Here is a 16,548-nt window from a genome sequence, read left to right as displayed (position 1 = left end):
TGGAGAAATTTATCTTTTGCTGTGAGTACCTATCTGTTGAAGTTAAAAATTCAGGTATATTCAGGTGTATTTGTATCGTTAATGTAGGAAGTCAGGTTTAAAAGAATATCCCTTTAAAGTAATCAGTTATATATAGCTCATTAGCAAGTCTTCTAGTTAAATACATTGTACCTGTTATCTAGACTCAGCTTTTACACACTTTCGTTTATTTTCTTTTAACTACTTTATTTTACATCTTTCTTCACAGGTAATCAATTGTTTCCCCAAGCAGTGGTTCATGAATCTGAAAGGAGAAAGAACTATTTCTCAGCTAGAAAACTTCTGTCGATACCTTGTACACTTAGCAGATACAATTTACAGAAATAGTATCGGATGCTCTGATGTGGAAAAAAGAAATGCAAGGTAATTATATGTAATTATTTAATGAAATGGTAGTGATATAGAGTCTTTGGTTAGTTGTCAGACTTAGTATTATTAAAATGTTTTGGGGCCAGCCTTGTGGCCGAGTGGTTAAGTTCGCACACCCCGTTATTGCGGCTCAGGGTTTCGCTGGTTCGGATCCTGGGCACGGACATGGCACCGCTCATCAGGCCACGTTGAGGCAGCATCCCACATGCCACAACTAGAAGGACCCACAACTAAAATATGCAACTATGTACTGGGGGGATTTGGGGAGAAAAAGCAGAAAGAAAAAAGAAGATTGGCAACAGTTGTTAGCTCAGGTGCCAATCTTTACAAAAAAGAAAAAATGTTTTAAGTAGAGTCATGTTTAATTTAAACTATACACTGACTTAGTATTGGTAAACCTAGCAGAAATTCACATCAGTTTTCATTTTTGCAATTTTTACTTAATTCCTTTATCAATATGTTATTTATGAAGGTATTAAGACTTCTGGTAAGGCCCAGCCCTAAAGGGAATGAGTGAATGATTGTTTTCTCTGTCTCCTCCCTTGAAGAATTGGGAAGATCTCCGGCTCTTAAAGTGTCATGGATCTTGGTCTTTGGAGGTCATTATATAGATGTAAGCCCTACAAAGACAGTCTAGTGCTTACCCAAAGCATATTGAAGGATCTCTCCCAATTTGGGGATGGGCGTGCTGTAGGTTGAGTTTTTCTATATTCGTATCCTGGACTAAAGATCGTCACTCATAATTTTTTGGGAGCAGCTTATGCATGATTTTTATCAAGGGTTGCAAGGAAGGAATGAATAAACGAATCATTATTCCTTTTTGTGGACATTGTATTGAGTGTTCTTGTAATTTTGGGATAAATCTCTCGCATAAAAAGTCAATAATAATAACAACTAGTACAATTTGGAAGAGTTTTCTTTTTAAAAGTTGCATTTCATATATTCTTCTTAATGTCAGTTGCATTTTTGTTTACATCATACCAATAGTCATACTCCTATAACAAAACCTTTTTCTTTTCTTCCTTCCCCTTCCATGAAAAAGAACCTTATTTTCTTGAGAGAAAATTTGCTCTTTTACAGTAAAATTAAAAGCAAAGTTAGATAGTAAAGATTTTAGTGGTAAAATTCTTTGGCAGGTGATTTTGGTTTCTGTTTTAATTTCCTGCTTAGTGTGTGTCATTTTGATGTTGGTTGTTGTTTATTGCCACTAATGTTTCTTTTCAATGTGTTGTTTTTTACTAGATAAATCCTGTTCACATTTTAAATTTTGATTTATTTATATTTAATAGTGTTTTTGTTTGGAAGTTAAATATCAACAAACTATTTACTTTTCTACAGAAAAAGAATTTCAGCAGCTATTTAAGTACCTTTTGTGTGCAAAGTTTCCTCATGTGTTGCAAAGTTTTACAAATAATCCTTCCTTAAAAGGTGCTGACTGGGGCCAGCCCGGTGTTGCAGCGGTTAAGTTCGCACGTTCCGCTTCCCTGGTTCGGATCCCGGGTGCAGACATGGCACCGCTTGGCAAACCATGCTGTGGCAGGCATCCCACATATAAAGTAGAGGAAGATGGGCACGGATGTTAGCTCAGGGCCAGTCTTCCTCAGCAAAAAGAGGATTGGCAGCAGATGTTAGCTCAGGGCTGATCTTCCTCAAAAAAAAAATAAACAAAATAAAAAAAATAGAAAGGTGCTTACTATAATTTTGTAGAAGAGAAGAGACAACTAATAATATCACATGTGTGCTGTTTCTCACAAGTGGTTCAAACTGCACGTTAAAGTGGCCAGTCTTAAAGTGTGCTTCCTGGACCAGCAGCATCAGCCTCACTTGGGAGCTTTGTTAGAAATGCAGATTCTCACACCTCATCCCAGACCTACTGAATCAGAACTCTGGGGGTGGGGCCTGGTGATTGGTGGTGTAACGTCCCTCCTGGTAGTTCTGATGTGTGCTAAAATTTGATGTTTACTTAATAAGGCAGAAGGACTTCTAGCTGGGCTGATAAGGAAGCCAGGTTATGCTTTATTGGAAATTTTGGGGGAGTGGAAATGATGCCGGATGGTGGATTGGTGATGAATACACACGAGTATAATTTGTGTTTCAGGTTATTCTGAATGAGCTGGGACCCTGGATTGGGAAGGAATGAGAGGCAGGGCTCTGAAGTAGTTTAACAAAAGATTACTTTCTTTCCTTACTAGCTCTTAATGAAAATCATTGATCTGAATGAAATTTTGGGTTGTTTTTGTTTTTGAAAATGAGCCCTCTGTCTCTGGGTTAGTCCTTTAAACATATACAAGTTTTCTTTTCCTTTTTTTTTCTTTGTGAGGAAGAGTGGCCCTGAGCTAACATCTGTTGCCACCTTCCTCTTTTTGCTTGAGGAAGATTGTCACTGAGCCAACATCTGTGCCAATCTTCCTCTATTTTATGTGGCATGCTGCCGCAGTATGGCTTGACAAGTGGTGCTAGGTCTGCCCCCGGGATCTGAACCCATGAACCCTGGGCTGCCAAAGCAGAGCCGCAAACGCAACCACTACGCCACTGGGCCAGCCCCTACAAGTTTTCTTTTATATGGATAAAAAATTTTTTAACCACTGTAGCTTGCTTATCTCTTTGTTTCCCTTCTTTAAAAACGTATGCTTAGAAAATTGATTGCAAAACCTCAAAAATGGTCGTAAAGTCAATAACAAATTTTCCCTTAAAAAGGCTTTTGTACTAATTAATGAAATACTGCCACATTTTTTCTCTTTTAGGGAAAACATAAAACAGATAGTAAAGCTCCTTGCAAGTGTTCGAGCTCTGGATCATGCTATGTCTGTTGCAAGTGACCACAATGTGAAAGAATTTAAGTCTTTAATTGAAGGAAAATAGATCTGTGAGACTGAAAAGCCTGTTTGCTTTCATACCATTCCCAATGTATAAATTTGTATATATGTAAAGTTTCTTAAACTGTAAAATATTGATTCTTGTTTTAATACAAAGAACATTATTAATATTCAATACTGTGTCCTTAAATGCAATTTCTTCGGAATGAAAGGAATTCACGTTATTTCTAGGAAGTCTATGAATGTTTTCCTTACTGCCTGTCATACTTTGTTTACAGAAGTATTTTATATGGTCATTCAGATTAACCCTCTCAGTTAATTGTTCTCTAGAAATGATTCATGCAGTGTAAATTGTGTAATTATGCATATATATATTTATACCACCGTGGAGTTACTTTCACACTGGAAATTTGTGGGTTTTTTTCCTACAGAGTAAGCCTTTTAACAGCAGAAAATTATTCAGTAGCAAATTGTCTTAGGGAAACTCCTACACTGTTGCAACAAAAGGGCTGGCAGGTGACTAGTGTTCATCACCTTTTGGTTAGCAGTTGCTGTCACTGTAGCTGTGCTGCCTTAAGATTGAGAATGGGGTGTGGACTCAGTCATTGGGTGAATGATGAACTTTCTTCCTTGAATCAGCATTACAGTCAAATGTGGGTTTAATGTGAACTCTAAATGATATATGCAACGTAGGTTTTTTGAAAAGAACATAGAAGTTTGATTTTTAGAAATAATAGACCCACAACCTAACTGCATGGTTTGGGGCTGACTGTCTTGTCTCATTCATGATTTTACTCCCTGACCAGCTTACAAATACATGCATTTGAATTTTAGTAGTCTGTCATTATATTTAAAATCCCACACATGTGAGTTATATATGCAATAAAGAATATGCCTTGCTGGTTAGCCACACCTGGGCAATTTAATATCCATGGTCTTCTATAATGTTTATACCATGTTGTAAATATTCAGAGAACTTGTTTTAAAGTTTATGCTTTCTGATTCTGTGATTTTCAAAAGAGGAACTTTTTGGAAATTAAGGACTATTGTTTGATAATTATATATGTAATTAAGCTTTAGCCAAGCATTAAATTAATTTTTAAATACATCGTTTGTTGTATTTTGCTGGCAACTAATTTTAGTTAGAGCATTTCAGATGATTCTAATATAGCAAGACTATTAGCATGTGTCCCCTTGGTCAAGTCAAATATTATTTAGAACAGTGTCATCATTCTAATTGCCCTGTCAGTTTTATCTTTGTTGTAGGAACATTCCTTATCCCTACATATTCATTCTGGATGAATCTTTTGTTATACCTTAGTGGCCTGCTAAGTAGAATTAAAATGAGAACACTTATTCTTACCTTCAATGGAATAAAACATAAACATATATATGTATGACATGCACACTATTTGTGCCTTAAATTTGTGTTTCCAAACGCATTAGACTGATTACTTTTCCTGTATCTGCTTTTAAGGACTCTTGAAGTAAACTCTGGGACTTCTCATCCTATGAAATCCATCAAGCTGTTTTGGTTTCAGGAATGGGTTTGAACACCGCACTAGGACCTTGATGTAACATGAATTTAGCATATAACTATGCATAAAACAAGTGGCTCTCATTTCTCAACCAGAAAACTTTCATTCCTGAAATAGCTAAAGGACATTCTTTTTTATGAAGGAAATTGTCACAAGATAAATTCAGAAGGTGACATTTTAATAAAGCTGAAGTTTTGTCTTTTTAGTTTTTTCTTTTGCAGCAGTGTTCTGAATTAAGTCCAAAATAGGTGAGGAAAGTCTTTGAAAAGGAAAGTTGTTTTATTGAAACAATACAAACCATTGTCATAAAGACTGATTTCTATTGTACCAAATGATGTTCACGCCCCACTGTTACTCTGTTGATGCCGTGGTGTCCTACTGCAAGCACCTGCAACTCTGCCTGCGGGCTTTCTCTTGGCCTGTCAACAGTCTGTAGAATCCACCAGGCCACGTCCCTGGGAGCAGCCCTCAGCTAAAGAAAGGAGCAGGAGGATAAATAACCCCAATGTGTTAGTTCGGGTCCTCTGGGGAGCAGTCACTGAGATGGCATTAGATATACAAGAGGTTTATTGGGGGAAATGAGACGAGGGGAAAAGGAGAAGGAGATGGAGGAGGATGGGAGAGCTGAGAGATCAGGAGGCAAGTGTGACCTCTGAAGGAGAGAGAGAATTAAGGAAGGTCTCAGGCTTTAGGGAACTTCCAAGAAGGTTTCAGCAAGGCTAACAGAATCCTCAATCCAAAGTCACGGTTCTGAGACTTGCATGTCTCCAGGAGCATGCCTTCCTTTGTATCCCTGCCATGCCCAGTCATTGATGGAGATCCACTCTTGGGGAATGTGCCCTGGTGCAACCAGGGTGTGCTCCTAGGAGATCTGAGAGGCACGATTGCATGTCTGCCAGGCCAACTTCCTGATCTCTCAGGAAGGAAAACAGGTGTGTTCCACATCATCTTCCAGAGGGCTCAAGTTGGTCTGAGCCGTATTGCCTGCATTGATAACCTGATCACCCAGAATTGGCCAAAAATTGCACAAGTCTTACAGTAAGTATCTTCCTCAGGAGAATATACTAAAATGTAGAATTGCCTAACTTTTTTAAAGCCAGGTTTATTGAGGTATAATTTATAAATATTTATAAAGTTTACCGTCTAAAGTGTGTATAGTTGAGTGAGTTTTGACAAATGCCTAATTTTAAGTGCTTATTTCCCTTGAAATCATGAAGAACTCCTAAAACCGGTCAAATGTTGCAGAGCTGCAAAATACAATATGAAAATGTAAGTTGCTACACTGTAGTCATTCTTCATGCTTAGCAGAACTCATCTGTAACACAGGAATATCCCTATAGGAAAGGGAGTTGAGAACAGCTGAACTCTAGAACTTCTACGCGTACTGAGAACAATGAAATACGTCTGAATTTTTGGGAGCCCTTATACTTCGGTAAGGCTGTCATTGTCCAAAATGTTTTGGAGACTGCCCTCCAGCACTGAAACTACAGATATTAGATTCACAGCTGCTGAGAGTGGCTTCAGACCGCCCAGCAAAGGCAGAGAGGCTAAACATTGTTCTGTGGGATTGGTATTGACATTCAGTGTTGACGGGTACCTGGCCTGCTTCTGGACCTCCAGGCCCCAGTCATTTATACTGGCCTTCCTCCAGCCCTGTCAGCCCCGACTCCAGCAGAGGCTTAGAGGTTGGACTGATCCAGTACAACAAGAATGCCCAGCACAGCATTTCTCAGAATATATACTGTGGTCCACTTAAAAAGATCTTTAGGAAAATGTATCTTACAGCCTATGCTTGACGATTCAAAACACGTGGTAAACAATAAAAGTTTTGACAAATCCTGTAGAAACCATTTTAAGCTGCTTTGCAAAAACACTTTGACCATGAAAGCTTACCTTTTACATTTAACCTGAGATGCTGCAATTCCACAGATGCTTGCTGCTTAGGGACCAGGAGCCAGATTGAAGAGAGAATATCCTACAGCTCCAATCTTAGGCTGAGCCCTGTTACGGCTCTGGTCCTTTGATTTCCATGGAATCCCTGTGTGTTATTAAAATAAACCCCTTTCACTTGAACTGTCTTGAGCTGGTCCCTTGTTGCAAATGAAAACTCTGTTTTTGTCACACACAAGTTCCTTGTTTGGACCAGTGACAATTTCCTTATCTAGCCTATGTGTGAGCGATTTTTCAGTCTGAACTTTTTTCGTTTGATTTTATTCTCACAATCATTCTGCTCTCAAGCTTACTACATTTTCTACTTATAGGTTTTCCGGTTTTTCCAATTTAATATCCATGAACTTATTTAAGGCAAATAGCAAATGCCATTTGTAATCTACTATTGTGTTGCCTCTCAAGACTACTGTTTTCTCTTTAACAAGCAGCCCCCCCTTTCTATTTTCTAATAGATTTCTGCAGATCCTAGCTTTACCCTGTGTAACCCCAAAAGAAGCTGTTAAAGAGAACTGGATCAGACTGTTAATATTCCCCAGGTCTGCCAAACGTTTTCCAGCATTTTAGATAAAAACAAAACAAAACAAAGTCCAGGGTATACTACGAGGAAAAGATAAACATGGTAAACATCTGTCAAAATTCATAGTCTTGTAACATGGTATAGTTTTTTAATGTCATTCTTTGGGATAATCATTAATCATTTCTAAATTAATAAAGCCCAGCTGTAGTTTGCTGGGGACACATTAGATTGGACCATATATAGTCACTGAGTATTTTTGACCTGTAGAAATGGCAATTGCATGTTTGAACCTGATAGAATTGCTCATAGGAGAAATAATTTGGTCAAAAATCAACATCTAAAAATCAGGCTGTTTGCCTTCCAATCGATGAAGCTCTTGGAGCTGATATCTGAAACACCTATCTGGGGCTGTTGCTGATCTCAGTTTCTCTCCCAATGAAATGTCACATACGCCTTGTATTAGTTGCTGTGACTGCTGTAACAAATTACCACAAACTGGGTAGCTTAACACAACAGAAATTCATTCTCACAGTTCTGGAGGCCGGAAGTTCAAAATCAAGGTGTCGGCAGGGCCGTGCTCACCTCAAAGGCTCTAGGGAAGAATCCTTCTTGCCCTCTTCCAGTTTCTGGTGGCTGTTGACATTCCTTGGCCAGTGGCCACATTGCTCCAGTCTCTACCTCTGTCTTTCCATTGTGTGTGTGTGTGTCTAATCTTCCTCTGCTGCCTCCTTATGAGGACATTTGTGGTTGCATTTAGGGCCTACCCAGATAATCCAAAATAATCTCAAAACCTTTAACTCAATCACATTTGGAAAGACTTTTTTCCCCCGTAAGTTAACACTCACATGTTCAGGAATTAGGATGTGGGTATCTTGAGGGTGGTATTTTTCAGCCTACCACAGGCCTCACTGCTCATTTTCAAGGGCCAAGAAAGTGTCAGCCCACCTCTAGGCCCTTAGGACCCAACTAAGAAGTCTGTGTACACCACTGAACCTGTATTCTAAGTCAGCTAACCCAAAGACACTTCAAATTTGGTGAAAATTTGTCCAGCTATTTTCAAGTGCTGTAACAAAGAAGTATAAATAGGAAAGAGGGACAAGAAAAAGAAGGAGTAACAGTTTTAAAGTCACTAGTAAAATGGCACATCTTTTCAAACCCTGGGCATGTGCTTATTTTATGACTAAAATGATCTATTTTGAAAGGACTGGAAAAAGCTGTGGCCTTCTCCTGACAACTCTAGGAATAAGAGTCCTGCTTACCCGCTAGTTTAATTTGAAGACAGAAGCAGTAATTCAAACCCAGAACCAAGAAACTTTGACCTCATTGTCCGTAGTCCAAAATCAAAAGAAACCATGAATAGGCAGAACACTTCTAAAAGAGCCTAGCATCCATGCTTCCCTCTGAGATAGGAGGGCTTCCTAGCGCAGGCTCCCTCACACAGACAGGCATAGTGGATGGAATCTTGGGTTTGGAATGAGCAAGTTGGGTTTCAGGTCCCAACTCCACTAGAAACTCAGTAATTTTTAACAGGTTAAATTTCTGGGTCTCAGTTATCACAAAAAGCAACTCCCAAGTAATGTACTTAATAACATCAACCTCTCTCCTGGAGCTATAACCTTCCATATGTCTTCCTAGGGCTTACTTGTCTGGCATTCCTTCAGGGCTATAGAGGCATCATATCTGAAAAGGCAAATAAGAAAATTTCCACTCTTGTTCACTCCCATTTAGTTTTCTCTATAAAATGCAATCTCCAACTGAAAAGGATTCTTCTAGAAAGAAAAATAAGCAATTGTGGGCCAGTAGATTGATTATCTTAATATGAGTTCAATTCTGGGTTTGCTGTCAGTAACCACTACAAAAAGCAAAACAGTTTTTCTAAGGAGATAGTACTAAACAAGAGAGAAATCCTCTCCAGCTCTCAGAACTAAATCCAAGTGTCTTTGCATATCTCCTTCTAAGAAACAAGTGGCTTCTTTTCTAATGAATTATAGCTACTTTAGTATCCTGAAACCAGGCTGGGTCCTGGTTCTCTAAAATGAATGAAGAAATGTTAAATTAAGCCATGTGACAGGGCATGGAGGGGGAAATGATTTTATGCAATATACTAAATTTAAATTCTGCTTTTGCAGTTAAAACAAAAGCAAGAAGGGGAAGAGGTAAGGAAAAAAACTGCAAAGGCAAGTGAAAACAGTTTCTCAGAGTACTGGGTTCTTCGTTTTTCAATTCCTTTTGACGCTGTTAGATTTGACTTCATTCCGATGTTTAGGTCTATTAAGTGGAAACAGAACGAGAAGTCCGTGGGACACACTGCCAGGAAGCATGATTTGCTGAAAATGAGGCTAAAATGAAAAGATGAGACACCTTTAGTTATGAAATCACACAGTTGGCAAAAGCTATTCGCCAGTCAGCGACACCATAGCTGCCTGGGCCTCAGTACAGCCATGTTTTGACTCAGTCTTGAGATTCTGGTTTGTGATTTCCCACTCTCCGCCGTACTGCTGAGCACTCTTTTCTACAGTACTCCTGAGAGCTCCAGAACACACCAGAAGAAAAGGCAGCGAACAGAGTTGTTTCAAAGCAGGCGCTGGCTTTTCTTCGTGCTGCCTCGGCGTGTTGGCGGAGAGACACCATGGACAGCTCTCCAGGCGCCGCCGGGCTGGTCCCGCGTGCTGACTGTCCCAAGCCCCCTCCCACGCCCGTCAGGCCGGTGGGGGCGGCCGGGGGTGGTCCTGACACCCATCTTGGGCACGTATCAATACCCAGCCCCCAAAGCTTTTCCCCAGAGTCCCTCCCTGGCGCCCACGGGGAGCGTTGGTAAGCTCGGAAGAGCGCACGCGAGGAGGCCAGGGAGACCAGATCCTCCCTCTCCCGGCATCCCCAGCGGTGGGACCTGCAGCGGCGGCCTGGGGGACGCGCCGCCGGACGCGAAGGTCACCGCGCGCAGAGCCTGCGGGCAGCCCACCTGCGCAGGGTCCGCAGGGCGGCCGGAGTGGGCGGGGCCTCCTCCTGACGCCCCGCCCCTTCCCCCGCGAAGGGCGGCCCTTCCGCCCCCGGCCGCGGCGCAATGCGGAAGAGATGGGCCTGCTGGAGCGGAAGTGACGCCTCCGGCGGCTGTGGCGGCAGCGGCTGCGGGAGACGGAGGAGGAGGAGCCGGCGGAAGAGGTGAGCCAGCCGGCGGGGGGCGGGGAGCGGCCGCGGTCAGACCCACCGGCGGCCGGGCGCGCGGGCGGGCGCTTCCTGAGGCAGTCACCGCCGCCGCAGCGGGGGCGGGAGCGGTGAGGGGCGACCGAGGCGGGCGGGCTGCGCGGGGACCACCGGCCGTGTGGGGCGCCGTGGCGGGCGGGGGCTGTGGTGACAGCGGCTGTCAGCCTGCCTGCGAGAAGGGAACCCAGTCGGTTCGGGCGCCGGGTCCTCTCTTCTGGCGCATAATAGACGGATTGGGCTGCTCGGCGCTTCCGTCCCCGCGGGAAGGAGCCGTTTTTCCGGGCGGTCGACTGCCCGGGACTCCGAGGAGCCCCGGTCGGGGCCGCGTCCCGACTCGTGACTCTTCCCGGGTGACCATTCATGTGTACGGGCTCCCACCTGCGGTTCCCAGCCGGCAGTGGCCCGGGGGGCGGCGGTCCTCGGTTCCGCTTCCCAGGCCCTTGGCCGCCGCCCCGGAGAGCCTGGCGCGTGGGCTAAGCCTTGTCCCCCTCCCGTCCCCTAAGGAGCTTTGAACCGGCCTCGCTTCCCTGCCCTCCAACGGACCCTCCTTTCCCCCCGAAGGGACGGCTTGAAGTTTCCGAATCGGTTCCCTTGCAAAACGTAGCGATGAATCCCGAAGCAGGAAGCTGATAAACAACTCCGAACGAAATACGCTCAAAATTCTTCCCTTTGGTAAACATAAAGTAAACGGGAAAACTCATCCTAACCCAACCGTTCATGGACTTAGAGTGATAGAGCCTTGACGTGCCGGGAGAATTGGTCGCTTTTCCTCTTGCCTTTTGGCCGAATTCGGTGACGACTTATATTTTGGAACAAACCATTCTCTCCCCAGCTCCGTTTTTTCCACCCCCCCCCCCCCCCCCCCCGCCCATCAAAACCTGGCAGGGAGGGACTTCTGGATGCCTTGCAGTTCTTGCTGCAGGAGGAAACATCAGCTTCATTTGCTTTGCTTTGCTTGGTTTTCACAGGGCTGCCTCTGAAGAAAGGAGAATGGCGTTCAGCAAAGGATTTCGGGTCTATCACAAATTGGACCCCCCACCTTTCAGCCTCATAGTGGAAACCAGGCATAAGGAAGAATGTCTCCTGTTCGAGTCTGGGGCTGTAGCTGTGCTCTGTAAGTCGTGTTATAGCCCAGCTGATGATGGTCTCTGTTTTGATTTGAATTAATTCAGACTTAACCATTTTTTAGAGAAGACCCTGATAACCCCCTCACTGTATTTTATCTAGCAGATTATGCTTTTATTTCCTTTTAATCAAACCTTGCTGTCTTTTAAACTTTCATTTTCTTTTCTTCCTCTGCTGCAGGTTTTTCCTGGGGGTGGGGGGAGATGCAGATTTTGATTACAGGTTTTTGCTTTGTTGGGTTCTTCTGCTGCTTCTAAAAGTAAGTCTTTCCAAAGAAATATGGTTGCAGTTTATATCACATCACATAAACCCATAAAATGACTTGATTGAGATCTTTAATGAACAGAATTTCTTATAGGTCTGTAATAGTAATGGACTATAAGAATATTTATGTGTCTAATATTATTGGAGTGTCTTATGGTGACAGCCTTATATTTTCATTAAGAGAATTGTAAACAACTTCTAAAATTACATGTGAGATATGTGATTGATTTCACATTATTTTAAAAATTATTTTGATAATCTATTTTAAAGGACTACTACACTACAAGAAAAATAATAGATTAGTAAGATTTGGGTTATTTTGTGGGCAGAAGAATAAAATTAGAAATAAAAGATTAATTTGAATATTACATTTCTTTCTTAATTTGAGATTTTGGCAGATAACTCCAGTTTGGAATTATTTGAAATGTGATTGTGTTTTTAGAAGCTTTCTAGTGGTAACTATTTCTTTGTCATATTTTTGCTATGTTAGGATCAGTTTAGTTGCTGGTCATATTTTTATAAATTAAAAATAGTGTTTGAAAATCATACTTACAAATATAAGCCCCTAAATATTTTAAACTATTAGACTTTCTCTAGATTCAATAAGTGAAAAGCATAAGACCCTAATCTTTGCGTAGAGAATATTAACATCAGTTAAAGTGTGAAGCTGATGTTAATTCTCTAAAATAGTAAAATTTTATCCTATTGGGGAAAAGGGTAGTGACATAATGAAAAGTCTTAAGCAAAGAACGATGTATAAGACAAATATATATTTTTGGTACATTTAGTAACATGATTTGAATGAGCAGGAAGGAGCTATATGTGTTCCAAGAAACAAGTGTTAGTAATATGGGTTATACTCAATGAGTATGGACTTAATTCATTCAAACTGTTTTTTAATACTTAAATAAACTGAAATATAACTGGCTGCAATATTAGTTTGCATGGCATATTTTTTCATACTACAAATATAATTCTTATACTGATAATTCTTAATTAAAAATATCTGGCGGGGTGGGGTGGCCCTGTGGCATAGTGGTTAAGTTTGGCATGCTCTGCTTTGGTGGATTTCTTGGGTTTGGATCCTGGGCATGAACCTATGTCACTCATCAGCCATGCTGTGGCATCATCCCGCATATAAGAAGTGGAGGAAGATTGGCACAGGTATTAGCTCAGGGCTAATCTTCCTCAAGCAAAAAAAGAGGAAGATTGGCAACAGATGTTACTCAGGGCTAACCTTCCTGGGGGGGTGGGGGAGAGAAATCCGGGAGGAAAATGTTTGGTTTAGTAAGTGAAACATTTTTCAGTTGCTTGTGTTTTTTGGTGACATTACCTGATTTCCTAATTTGTCTGAATTTTAAATGTTTCTTTAACTGTGGTTACTGGTAAAAGTGGGAGGTCAAATTTTCAATTACAAAGTATGTATTACCTATAGTTATTAGGATTATTGCTATACTTTACTCCAAGGTCAGGAAACCCAAGGATAATAATATTTCCAAACCTTTAGCAGCCCTCTTTTATGCCAAATAATGGTTAAAAAAAAAAAAATCCCTAAAACCAACCATTTTGGCATTAACATTCATTTGAAGGAAAAGAATGTTAAAAATGTTGTCTTAACTCTTTATTAATTCTATTTAGTTTTATTAGATTTAGACTGTATAAGTCATTCTTTCAGAAAGTTTGAATATTGCCTCTCTCCATAAAACTAGCATAAATGGATATATAATGTCTTAGGTATGTTATTAGCTTTCCTACTATAAACTTTACAGTAACACTTAAAATACTAATATTTAAGAGCTAACAGACCTTGTTATGAATCATTTGACTTGTAAAATTAATGTGACATTCACTTTGGAGTGACACTGAGTTGTGTATTGTGCTGCAGAGTATTCATTTTTAAAACGTTCACATTTTTAAAATGACCATGGTATTCAGAGAACTGTACTTGGAAAATAGTGGGGTGTTCTCTGTCTTCAACAATCCCAGCCCCTTGAATTTCACTGCATCTACCAGAAGAATCTTCTAAAATTCGTTTTTGATATTAAATCAAAATGTAACCCCGTTTTTCCATAAGATTGAGTTCAAACTCCTCAACCTGTCAGTCAAGGCCTTCCATAATTTGGCTCCAGCCTGTCTGTCCAGTGTTGACCTCCTTTGAGGAGACTCTCGTGGTTCCTCACTGCTTTCCCAAAGTACCATGCTTTTTCCAACCTTGTCATACTGTTCCTTTTTACGCCCTCTTCCTCCAAGACGGTTAGAATGCTTTTCTCTGCCTTCCCTATCCAAGCCTGTCAGTGCCAGCTCGAGTCTTCCTCCTTCAGGAGAATCGGGCCTGCCCACGCACTCGAGCTCACTCTTGTCCCTTCCTTCCCTTCATTTCTCTAGAACTTAGTCTGTATCACAAGCTAGAGACTTCTCTGTGCTGGTTTTGTTGTTCTCTCCATGCTTGTATGCAGGTGTTTTTCTTGAAAGTAGATGGTGAAAGTGACTGTAGCAGGACTCAGTCTTCTTGTACGTAAAGTGTATGATTTCTACAGGCCCTGATTGCCCTGGCTTTAAAGAGTAAAGTTGAAAAAATTAGACGTCTTAGGCAGTACATACCGTTGAGTATTGGCAATCACTTAATTTTCTTGGCTTATGAGAGAAGTGCCATGAGATACCCAACTTGAAATCTTATCTTTCATATTATTAGCACATGTGAAAAATAGGGTGCAAGTGAAAATACAATGAAATTAATCTCCGATCACGGATCCTCACAGGGACTGAGCGTCTGCTGTTCCTACCTTTAGGACTCTGTCTTTATGTTGATAGCATTCTAAGCTTAAATCAGTCATGGTGCTATGACTTAATCAGTGAATGAGCCGGTGGTTTTTAGCCCTGGCTGCACAATATAATTACCTGGGGAGGTTTTTACAAGTACTAGGCCTGGGCTTCAGCCCCCAGGAGATTCTCATGCAATCAGATTACAATGATCATTTCTGAGCATAGTTTATATAGGCCTTTCGATGATAAATTATGGAATAACTTTTTTGGCTTGCAAATTTTCTCCAAAATAACCATGTTTCCAGAATTTTAATGCTATTATTGTCTATTATGGGGCCAATAATGAGTTTTCTTGAAACTCTCAGCCTAAACCAGGTACTAATGCTCTGTAGCACTTTTAGTATAGTGCTTTCACACTGTGTGGAGTTGTGTTCAGGTTTCTGTGTCTGGCTGCTGTACTCCTTGAGAAAAGGGCCCATGTCTTATTAATTTTTGTATCCCTAGTGCTTAGTACAGCGTTTTACTCATAGTTGCAGAATAAATGATCATTACATAAGTGGGATAGGCAGAAAGGTTAACCTAAACTAGATTACAGAGTTGACAAAAATGCAGTATTCTGTGTTTGAAAGTATGGTACCTTTTTCTATAAAATTTATTTTTTATCTCCTCAAGAATTGCTGTTTGGCTGAACTGCTGATATAAAACACGTGTATTACACAATGTTTGGATTTGTTACTGAAAAATCCTATTGGAAATAACTGCTAGCCACATTATTAAGGTTTTTCTGAAATGCCAGTTAAAATGTGTGTGCTTGTTATTTATGACTTCTATAAATACTATTAATAATTTGTTTTAAAGTTACTTTTATTTAGATGGAAAATAATTTCATTATTGATTTCTTTTGTTGCATTTATTTATTTAAAAGAACCTCTGAAACGTTATCCTTCGATAATAGTTAATGTTTTTAGTAGTGTACCCATTTTTAGTGTTACTCATTTTTCAAAATTATTAGTCCAGAAAAGTGTGCAATTAAACTGAAAATTTGATGTGTAAGGAGCAGTGGTTCAGTGTAGCAAGTGGGCTCTCTGTGACTAGTATGTTGTGTCTGGACCTGCGTAAGCAGTAAATGTGATGGTCAGCAAATTATAACACTACGTATTTTTTCTTGGAAACTAACTTATTAAGAGATAAAAGAAGACATCTATCAGTTTTATTTCGGGTTCAGTTTTCCTCGTCTTTCTACGGTTACACACATAAAAAGACCATCACAGGGGAAGGACAAGGAGCCAGACAGCCAGATAGATGCATTAAATTCACAAGCCATCTCATTATTTTACAACCCATCTCATGCTTCAGTAAAGGTATCTAATTTACTTCATAATTGTATCCTAAGTAGAAGAGGAAGTAAAGACAAGGTCAACACATGGGAAATGGGGAATGATTCTAAAAACAGAAGTTATGGATCACCTGTTTAAAGGATGGGGATGTAAGTTCCTAGCTCTTTAAAATTGGAGCTTTCGTTCTTTTTGACATCTCATACTGGTGTGGTAGTAAGGATTAATTGCGTTTATCTGTCTAGTGGTAAGATTATTTTCAGGTTTTCCAAATCAGGGCTCAAAGCATGTACTTGAATAGATAGCCAAGTCATATCACTTTAGTCTGGACCAGGTTTTACCCCAGGTTGTCCATCTGTATTTCTTTGTCTACCTAATTTTTTTTTTTATCATGAAAACATGAGCCACAAAACTGTGCAATAATATTCTGGAGTTCTCTGTCACAGAATGTGAAGTGTCTTGCTTTTTCTATGAAACTGCCCACTGTAAAGGAGTAATAATAATTGCCATTTACCTGAGACTTACTCTGCTAGTCACAACATTGAGCCAGAGGTTCCTAAACTTTATTGTTTCATGGTGTCCTTGGTGTCTCATTAAGTTTTTCATAGCACCCCTAAGCCACAGTTCTG

At 40.6% G+C, this 16,548-nt stretch overlaps 2 protein-coding genes across 10 annotated transcripts in view; both read left to right on the top strand.

Annotated features, from left to right (window-relative positions):
* LOC124231372 (PAX3- and PAX7-binding protein 1) overlaps positions 1 to 3,399 on the top strand; it is a 34,924-nt gene extending 31,525 nt beyond the window's left edge. Inside the window, exons 17-18 of the mRNA XM_046648153.1 lie at positions 248 to 402; positions 3,153 to 3,399. Of these exons, the coding sequence (XP_046504109.1) occupies positions 248 to 402; positions 3,153 to 3,270 (273 nt within the window). The 3' untranslated portion in view covers positions 3,271 to 3,399. The remainder of the gene's footprint in view (positions 1 to 247; positions 403 to 3,152) is intronic.
* Positions 3,400 to 10,293: 6,894 nt separating this feature from the next.
* Positions 10,294 to 16,548, top strand: part of LOC124231362 (synaptojanin-1-like) — an 88,749-nt gene continuing 82,494 nt past the window's right edge. For 6 of the 9 annotated variants that reach the window (XM_046648135.1, XM_046648133.1, XM_046648138.1 and 3 more), the window contains exons 1-2: positions 10,294 to 10,391; positions 11,402 to 11,547. In XM_046648135.1, the coding sequence (XP_046504091.1) occupies positions 10,294 to 10,391; positions 11,402 to 11,547 (244 nt within the window). Of the gene's footprint in view, positions 10,392 to 10,989; positions 11,106 to 11,401; positions 11,548 to 16,548 lie in introns of those variants that run through there. The other 3 variants (XM_046648140.1, XM_046648137.1, XM_046648139.1) reach the window with 2 other exon arrangements.

The sequence above is a fragment of the Equus quagga genome, chromosome 21 (genome assembly GCF_021613505.1).
Source record: "Equus quagga isolate Etosha38 chromosome 21, UCLA_HA_Equagga_1.0, whole genome shotgun sequence".
NCBI lineage: Eukaryota > Metazoa > Chordata > Mammalia > Perissodactyla > Equidae > Equus > Equus quagga.
The sequence above is the reverse complement of the archived record's forward strand: the minus strand, read 5'-3'. Positions and strand labels throughout refer to the sequence as shown.